Source organism: Vicia villosa, linkage group LG1, assembly GCF_029867415.1.
Source record: "Vicia villosa cultivar HV-30 ecotype Madison, WI linkage group LG1, Vvil1.0, whole genome shotgun sequence".
In the NCBI taxonomy this organism is placed as follows: Eukaryota; Viridiplantae; Streptophyta; class Magnoliopsida; order Fabales; family Fabaceae; genus Vicia; species Vicia villosa.
The window spans coordinates 10,293,515-10,303,963 of record NC_081180.1 but is presented as its reverse complement, the minus strand read 5'-3'; the positions used below and the strand labels follow the sequence as shown (position 1 = coordinate 10,303,963).

At 37.4% G+C, this 10,449-nt stretch overlaps 1 protein-coding gene across 1 annotated transcript; it reads right to left on the bottom strand.

Moving 5' to 3' along the window:
• Window positions 1-7,933: 7,933 nt before the first annotated feature.
• On the bottom strand, window positions 7,934-9,869 carry LOC131628166 (endochitinase-like). The gene is made up of 3 exons (XM_058899036.1): window positions 9,552-9,869; window positions 9,277-9,436; window positions 7,934-8,448 (listed from the first exon to the last, which is right to left on the bottom strand). Exons 1-3 carry the CDS (start codon window positions 9,826-9,828, stop codon window positions 8,076-8,078), a joined length of 810 nt encoding a protein of 269 aa, XP_058755019.1. The 5' UTR covers window positions 9,829-9,869; the 3' UTR covers window positions 7,934-8,075.
• Between the last annotated feature and the right edge of the window lie 580 nt (window positions 9,870-10,449).

Below are 10,449 nucleotides of genomic sequence, written 5' to 3'. Positions count from 1 at the left end.
TTAGGATTTAGGATTTTTCGACCGACTTAGGTATTTAGCCAAACAATTTAATTTATTATTCACTTCGATTAAATCAATTAATCGCGGTGGGTAATGATCAAATCCTTTAAATAATTAAATTCAAATTAAACTAACAATTTATTTTGCTAAATGGTTTTAACCAAAGCTATTGGTTACGATGATTAGCATTTTCCTTTTATCAAAATTCGTTATTATTTGTAATCGAATCTATCGATTATGAGGAGTAACGATAATTAAAATACGCATATTTGCTATTCGTGATAATCGAATCTATCGATTATAGTGGTTAGCAATCCTCCCTTTAATCCGTTAGCCGTAGTAATCAAACCTATTGATTATCGCATCTAACGGTGACATATCAAACCAGGGTTGTACGCCCAAAACCTTCAAAACACACTAAACCACGATACTACGGATTTTCATCCTTTTTCAATCAGGCAACTCAAAATGCCTTTCATATCAAACTCAAAACTACGATAGGCCATTCAAAAAGCCTTAAAACCATATTAAATTCTAATTCAAAGGCGTACAACCCTGTGCCCGAACTACGTTGACTCTGATTCTCCCTAAGGAGATACGTAGGCACTTGGATAACCAAGGCGAGTCCCCCCTAAAATCTCAATTTTCCCCTATTCAACTCCTTAGTTATTAACCTTAACTTTTAGCCTTAAAACTTGACCCTTAGATTCAAAGCCAATAGGAAAGGGTTGAGGGTGCCTAACACCTTCCCTCGACCTGATTATAATAACTTACCCCGATCTCTAAACTGCGTAGGGTTTCCTATTCGCCCTTCAGAATAGGTGGCGACTCTAAAAGTTAAATTTTTAGGGCAGGTTGCTACAATACGCAGAGAGCGGGCGCTGAGATGTTACTTCCTATATTTAATAGGCACTCAGCTCTTTGTGGACACGAGCTCGTTGTACACAAACATCGTCTATTTGACGTACTTATCGGATACAGCATGTATCCATGAGTACAACTGGGGAGCGACTGTACTAGCATACAGTTACTACAAACTCGGAGAGGGGTGCATGTGGAAGGCAAGGACAATGGTAGGCAGTTGTACCCTTTTAGTGGTAACAATCTTATCTCCTTCTACTTATTATATATTTGTGATAGTAAATTAAAATAACTGTGTTTTTTTTCTTCTGGCTTGGATATAGCTTTATTTTATTATATTTGATTATGATTTAAATGTTATATATTTTTTAATATTTATTTATAATTTTTAGTTTATTGTAGCGGTCATCCCAAATATTTTGGCCTGACTCAGCCACTGACCAGAGGCGTAAGAAAACAAAGTCACAGACGCTGACACGGGTGCCCGTGTCAAATCATCTGCATGAATGCTGACACGGGTGCCCGTGTCAAATCATCTACACAAACACGTGATTTGAAGCAAGGGAAAGAAGCTGACATGGGTGCCCGTGTCCAGTGACATGGCCCGTGTCCGGTGACACGGCCCGTGTTGGCCAATGCGCTAGGATATCTGATTATTTGGAGTTTTAAGTGTCTTGGATCATTAAGGGTACTTCGGACATTTTGCATTGCTGAGGTACTTCGGACTTAGTAATTTTTGCATCTTTCTTTAGCCTTTATACTTCATATCTTCTCATCTATAATTGATTTTTCTTTGATTCTTTGACAAAATATATGTAATGACAAAGTGTCATCACTCCACACCCAACAAAAAGCTTTTAACGATTGGCTAAGTCCACGAACTAACAAAGAGTTTTAATTAGAGCGACCTCCCCAACCAACCATAAATTTAATTCGTTTACCTCTACAACCAAGCAAGATATTTTTCACTTGGTTTAGCTCACAACCAAAACAAATTTCTCACTAAGGAGAATTTACTAATTTCCCTTACACCAGAACTAGAACACCTCACAGATATAAAACCTCACTCCGAAAATCTCTAAGATAAAAGTGAGAAAATAATGTGCGTGTGTGTGAAAGTGAGTGAGAGAGAGGTATTACAATATGTTTTATGGTGTGTTATAAGAGAGAGAGAGAGAGAGAGAGAGAGAGAGAGAAGCCCTTTATTTGTAGGATAATAGGTGGATCAAATATTGAAACAATCCATGGTTTTTTAAGGCTAATAATTGATTAAGCTAATCACATAATTAATTATCAAATACAAAAATGGAAGGTTTTGAAAAGAGTTATTACTAGTCGAGTATAAGCCCTTATAGTCAATTATGAGGAGTTGCAAAAAGAGATAATTTATTAGGTATAAGGGCTAATTGATTATATAGTGTAATTTGCACTCACAAAAACTTTTAAAGTTAGTAGCCGACTAGCTAGGCACAAGAACATTTCCTGGTGATTTTCATAAAATAAGAGAGGCTTTCTGATCAACAGAAAGTGCGTGTAAGATTTTCCCTTATAAATTTAGAAAATTTCTTTACCCACCTCCCTATGGGGGTCACCCCCAGCGAAAAACCAAAACTACCCCTGCTTCGGAGATGAATCTCCGAAGTTATATTTTTTTTTTAAATTTTTTTGACTTCGGAAATGCATCTCCGAAAACACCAAAAATGTGGTGTTTTCGGAGATGCATCTCCGAAGTCAAAAAAAATTCAAAACCGTGAATATTTTCGGAAGTTCATTTCCGAAAATATTGCTGCATATACAAATTTCCCTCCTTCACTATTTCATCATTTTTCTCCAAAACTTCTCCAAACCCTCTCCAAAACCCAATCAATCTCCATCCATTTTTCGTCCTAAAATCAAGTTTCAAACTGTTGATCACGTTAAAGGGAGCATAGAAAGCTACAATTTCAGGTAAACATCGCTCATTTCATCCCCTATTTCACTACATTGATTGAACAAATTTATGCTGAAACTGATATGGTGCGGAAGTTCATTTCCGAAATATATTACCTAACAAATTTCGGAAATGAACTTCCGAAATATGCCCTGGCAGTTAAAAAAAACAGTTTTGGCCAACTTTTGATAATTTTTTCATTTGTTAGGTATGGTGCATCCGGACAACGTTGTGCAAGACGATGACGCGGTAGTTGTCAACGTTAATAATGATCCGGTTATTGACGTTAATCCTATGATCAATGCGGTTGATGTTCGACAAGAATTTACAAATGATCGTAGCTTCGGTAGTCGCGAACAATTGATTGATTGGGTTCGGAAGGAAGCTAGCAAACATGGATTTGGAATTGTTATTTTAAGGTCGGACAACGGAAATAGTAGGCGGAAAGCTTTGGTGTTTTTGAATTGCGAAAGGGGTGGGAGTTATGTACAATCAAACCGGGTGCTAAAACACGACGACACGGGATCGAGAAAGTGCGGGTGTCTTTTTAAGTTGCGTGCTACTCGGAGGGTTGATGATTTGTGGCGGTTAACCGTAATTTGTGGAATTCATAATCATGCCTTGGATATCAAGTTACACGGACATCCAATGGCGTGTCGTTTGTCCCGCGAAGAGAGGAATGTGATATCGGACTTAACGATAGTCAAAGTGGCGCCTCGCAACATACTTGCCGATTTGAAGCGTAAGAAACCGGATAGCGTTTCAAATATCAAACAAGTTTACAATGAACGACACAATCTCAAAGTTTTGAATATGGGCCCTCGGTCAGAAATGCAACAACTTTTGAAACTACTAGGCGATAACAAATATGTTTCAAGCTTCCGAACCTCCGAGGACAAAGTTACGGTGCGTGATATTTTTTGGACTCATCCCGAAAGTATCAAATTATTCAACACATTTCCAACCGTTCTAGTCATGGATTCGACGTACAAGACAAACAAATATAGGCTTCCTCTTCTAGAGATAGTCGGTGTGACCTCGACGGACAAGACTTATTCGGTCGGGTTTGCTTTTTTGGAGTGTGAAAAAGAAGACAACTTTACATGGGCCTTGGGAATTTGCAAGTCTTTGTTAGTTGATCAAGAGGTTATGCCAAACGTCATTATCACTGACCGGGACAATGCTTTGATGAATGCGGTCAATACTGTCTTCCCGACATCTACCGCGTTACTTTGCCGGTATCACATAACTTGCAACGTGAGAAGCAAGTTGAAACCCGCGGTTGGGACAAAAGATAGGCCGGATGAAAATGGTAAAGTCATCAAAGCCGGTGTTGTGGTTGATAGGATAATGGCGGCATGGAGGGAAATCTTGGATGCATACTCCGAAGAGGTGTATACCGAGAAATTGGTACACTTTAGGTCTTTGTGTGGTTCCATTAAGACATTTTGTCATTACGTCGAATCCACCATTCTTGACAAAGTTAGAGAAAAAGTCATGTGCGCTTGGACAAATCGAGTTAGACATCTTGGTTCCACCACGACTAACCGAGTTGAATCCGCACATGCGGTCTTCAAGAGGTGGTTGGGTGATAGCAAGGGAGATTTGTGTCGGGGATGGGACACCGTCAACCAAATGCTCCAAAATCAACACAATGAAATTCAAACATCGTTCGGTCGGAGCAAGACGGTTATGGAACACCGGTATAAGGGCCACATTCTATTCTCCCAATTGATTTACAACATATCCCGAATGGGTTTGAATTTTTTGTTTCATGAAGCTAAGCGGTCGGAGACCACGGGGCCGGATAGTTCATTATGTGGGTGCACCATTAGAAAGACATACGGCCTTCCATGTGCTTGTATACTTGCAAAAAAGAAGAAGTTGAATTCACCAATACGCATGGATGAGGTAACCGACCATTGGAAGAAGCTTCGTTTTGATGATTTTGACCCGCCGAAAGAAAATGACTCCAAAATCACCATCTCCGACGAGTTGGAGAACAATTGCGAAAAATCGCATTTCCGGAGACCACCAATTTGAAACCGCCATCTCAACCGGTTAAGACGAAAGGTGCACCGAAAAAGTCCAAAATTACACAAGATGACACGTCAACAAAACGATCTCCTTCCTACTTTGAACATGTTGATGCATCGTTCCCGGATTCACCGACACCGAAGTCCAAGTGTAGTGGTAACAAAGGTGCCCGTATTTCGAAGCCACCTCGCACACCGCCGATAAAAAAAATACCCATTGTCTACATTGATGAGATGCCACTTTTTATGCACAAATATATCGATAACATCGTTGATGTTGGAGGCGACGGCAATTGTGGATATCGGGCCGTTGCGGGTTTGCTCGGTAAAGGGGAAAATAATCACACTTTAGTCTGACGGGAACTTATTGCGGAGTTGACTTCGTATCGGGACATCTATAGCCGACTATATGAAAATCAAGAAAAGTTTGCGAAAATTCATGATTCACTAGTTCCATCACTTACCGGTATCGCTCCGGTTTCGAAGTGGATGTCATTCCCCGATATGGGTCATCTAATAGCAAGTGCATATGATATTGTATGCGTCGATTTGACGAGGTTTGGACTAAGTGAGACTTTCTTTCCACTTCATAGTCGATCGCCATTGGACGCATCGGGCCGGATCATATGCATCGGGTATCTACGATCGCGGCACTTTGTCCAAGTGTTTTTGAAACCGGGGTGTCCTATACCGGCTACTTGTTGTCAATGGACCGCACATCGTTCAAATGAGGCGGAGACTTGGCCGGATCCTTTCGTTTCAAGAATGGCGGAGTTTGAAGAAATGATGACCCAAGAGAGCGAGCAAAATAGAGAGCGGTCGAAGAACGTACCTATTTTGGACTTAGGATCCACCGATTGGTTCGGTGACTTTTAGTTTGTTCCGGATCGTTTTTTGTTTGTAATGTCCATTTTTGTATGTATTGTTGTTTATCATGTAAAATCGGACCGATTCAATACATATATAATATAAGTATGTTTTATGTCATCTTTGTCTAATTTATGTTTATTGTGAATTCCATTTGTTCAATTTACACAACACACTAAGCAATCAACAAAATGCAAAATTTAGTTCTGTTTCTGCATAATTCGGAAATGAACTTCCGAAATATGCTAGTCTGCCTCATATTTTCGGAAGTTCATTTCCGAAAAGTCCTCTGAGGCAGGATAAGGTTTGTTGGGCCATCATTGCTCCAATAAGTCTATAAATACAACACACTCTTCTTCATCCTCTTCACACCACAAAACACAAATGACACAAACCTACCCCCACCTAGCATTCGTCTACTTTGAAACCGGCTACCCGATGCCGTTCCAATTTCGCTTCTCGCGCGACACGCCGTTTGCGGAGTTGATAACGTCGCTCAACACGCTTTTGCACTATCCCGAGAATCGAAAGGTTGTCAAGCTCGAGTATCGCTCGCCATCGCTTAACGACGAGGGAGGCATTAAGTTCACACCTTTTGAGATCAAGAACGACGAAGATTTAGCGGTCTTGTGGACAACGTTCGACCGATTTTCTTCGAAGGGCCCGATCGAATTGGACGTGAAACTTCAAAGATCGGCGAATGACGTTATCAAAATGTTGACTCATCCCCACCTACCCGTGTTCAACAATATGTAACTTTAATTTTATGTAATATTATCGTTGTAATCTTCATCCGATTAAATAAAGCGAATCATTCTTGTTTTTTATTTTTCTTCAGTCCAGACATTATTTCGGAAGTTCATTTCCGAATTCCCCCAAGGGGGTGAATTCGGAGATGAACTTCCGAAAACACCACATTTTCTGAAAAGTAACTTTATTTCGGAGATGCATCTCCGAAATCAATATTTTATATTAAAAAAAACACGTTTTCGGAGATACATTTCCGAAAACACCTTTTTTTACAAAAAAAGTACCTTTTCAGAAATGAACTTTCGAAACTAGGGGTATTGTGGTAAATTCACCAGGGGTGGCCAAGAAGGTTAGGAGGTGGGTGAAGAAATTTTCTAAATTTAAGAGTTGTTTTTATACTTTTACAAATACAGATCACTCGACCTTTCTGCGACTAATATTTACACTTCCTTTCTTTCATAATTCAGTCAGGATCCCTTGCTAGATTCAACACTGATATAGCACTCCATATATGACTAGACATCTTCACTTTTATATGTTCATGCTTTTAGAGAAATCTTCATAATGAACACCATCATCAGACAAATTGCTTGAACAATGATATTCACTTACTTCACTAAACACCATTTGACATTAGGTGTTTGTTGTCTTCCAAAAATAGGCCTTTGATAACTTGTTTTCCAAGCATCACAACTAATCACCACGCACATATTAATCACCATAACAAATGAGCTTTGATATCTTGAGCATGACATGATCATCTCATTAGATGAGGCCTTGATCTTCAAACACCACCACTTGTTCACATCAATTGAGCTTTGTTATCTTGAACATAACTTGATCATCTCAATAGATGACACCTTAATATTTAAGCACCACCACTTGATCTCATCGGATGATAACTTCACTTGTCATCATCTAAAAGCCTTGATCAACATTTTTGATGAAGACTACTCTTAAGAGCGTTTCAACATCTAAACCAAACAAGTTGATGTAGACTTCACACATACAAATATATAGATCCACAATATCAATATAACACATACACAATAAATTTTCCGCTGCCCCGTTTTTAAAAAAACTCTAATTTTTTTTTTTAAAAAACTTTTTGGAACAAATTTTATAAAGTGATGTGTATTCAACTATCACCATCCCTTCTAGACCTTTCCCACTCATATTCTCTCCCAACAATTTCCTTGGGTTCTTGTTAGTTTCAACAAAGTTTCAAACTCACAATAATTACCGGCTCCTTAGTTATTTTGTAAAAAAATTGTCTCAAGATTATTAACCAACTTCCAATTCCAAAGTAACATTAGTTTTTTTCAAGTATACTTTATTATTTTTATGTTTTTTTTAAAATTATTTTAATTTCTCTTTATATAATTACATAATTAATAAGAATAATATTAAAAAATTATATATAATTTATCTTTTTATAAAAAAATTAATTATATTTTTTAATTTGTATAAAATGTTCAAAATATCAAGAGAGATGAAATACTAAATTATTTTATTGAAACATTATGGAAGCTATTTAATTTAGCAAGAAAGGTCCTACTTACATATAGGATCATTCATTGTGATCCCTTTATTACTATATTTTAGACTTCATTACCATCATAATGGTAATTTTATTTATCAAATGACATTTGGTTGTTGCAATCCAAGTTATCACCGGGGCTCACTCCCAATATTGTACAGTATCTTTTATAAAACCCAATCCGGTCTTCGGAATTAGAATTTTGGCCTTGTCCGCATTCAAATTTGCCATTGATTATGTTGGTGATCACACCGTATCCGGGGACCCTCCCTGCTGAGCTGTCAACAGCAGATGGAGTCCATTTTCCAGTAATCACATCATGGCTTGAAGGCTTGTTTGCCTGTGAGGTCATCCAAAACCATATGGCTGTCTTGAATGATACGGTTGGATTTGTGGACACTAAATCAGGATTGTGTAACAAGTCTTCCTTAATGGCGTTACCTGCTTGACCATAATTGTAGTTGCTGAAACAAAGTCAATATTCAATTAGTCTTCTAAACATTTTTCCTTTATACAAACTTTTAAGAGAGTGAATAACCAATCTGCAAGGTTTTAAATTGCGGTGCGCAACCGCAATTACAACCACAATATAGCTGATGCGGTATTTTCTTTCTGCAACCGTATTAGACTTCGTGTAATTAAATGTCCTTTTATACTAAAAATCATAGTTTTAAGTTGTGATCCGCAATCGCAATTGCGACTGTCATATTGCTGATGCGGTCAGCAACAACAATTGTGATTACCATATTGCTGACGCAGTCGCGCCTCAGCAACGACATCAAATTGCAATTGCGGTGTGAAATTAAATCTCGTATAGGACCGCATCAAGAATCCAATCATACAATTCATTTATGTTTGTTGACTTTTTCTCACCAAAAATAAAAATTTTAGAACCATAAATCTTTAATGAAAAGACTTGACTTTAAACATTTTTGAAATGTGTATTTTAAATATCAATAAGTAAATATTCACGCTGCAATGCACATGGTATTAACTGCATTGACCACAATTGTAACATCTCCAACTGCAATCGCATCCGTGATCACAACCTTAATTTAAAAACATGTTAGAAATCGCATAGACAATTTTGCCCAAATTTTTTCAAGTATTTTTATTAAAATTCAATTTAGTTCTAAAAAATCTTAATATTAAGTGTTTTTTAACTGTATATTTCAATCTCTTCTCAATCAAAATTCACAATGCACATCGCAGCAATCACAATAACCATAATCGTAACACCCACAACCTTCAATTTAGTCCATAAAATAAAGATGAAGGTGAAAGAAAATTACTGAGTGAGTTGAATTGGTCCTCTGCCATAGTAGCTTTTACCAGAGGCACATGGCCAATCTATAGATGGATCACAATAGTCTCCCAGTGGTTTTTGTTCGTTCACAAAACAATAACCCCATGCATATGGACCGTCTGGTGCACTTGGCCATCCTCCTCCTCCTGTATGCTCAAAAATATTAATTCAACACTTAATTGACGTTAATTACCGATTAATTCATGCACTACTTTTGTTAACATATTCGATGAACTAAAAGAGTAATCATTATTTAAGAACCTGTGGTTTCATGAGAAGTTTGAGCGAAGAAAGCCGCAAGTTCCTTCTTGCGTGTGTTATCATCACCAGTAGTACCAAACTCATTAAAAGAGCTAGCAGCAGCAATGAAACTGTCATAGGTATAAAATCCATGACCAGCACAGCGTCCATCGTCTTTGTACTTAAGCATTTGATCAAATAGGGAAGAAGGAGTAAGGCTTCCAACATCACCTTTGGATCCGAGAAGAAAAGGTATTAAGCATAGTATCAAGAAAGATAGTTTTGTTGTTCTTTCCATTTTTGTCTGAGTACTACTGGTGTGTGATATGAATGAGGGAAGATGATGTTTATTTATAGATGAGGTGTTAGAGGATTACTTGTTTTCTTATGTACATATTTTCAAAATTGGCTGCTTTTTTTCCCTTGACTGACTTTAGTTTACACAATGAAGTTTTAAGTGTTAGTACATTATATAAAGTACATTACATGCGGTTTTGCTAGCAATGTACCGGCAAAGTTTTGATGTGAATGGTCTATCAATAAGTCCCTCTTTCTATGTTTCATTGCCCGTCTATCTATGCTAATCAAAATCTGACTGGACTAGCGGGTTCGACTGATTGGACCAGGAACCGCAATTCTAACCGGGTTATTTGGACCTAAAAACCGGTATACAAAAGAATCGGGATTTAAACTAGAAAATCGATTAAAAATCGGAAAATTAGCTGTTTAAACGATTTTTAAGGTTAAACAAGATTTTGCTTTTGATTTATACAATTATGATAAAAAAAAATTATTTTAAATCAAAATAAAACATGATTTAATTTTCTTTTTCCTTCTCCAATCACTCTAGTATATATTATCATAGAACAATCAAAGTAAATATTATTTTATATTCTTTTGTTATTTTCTATTCATTTGA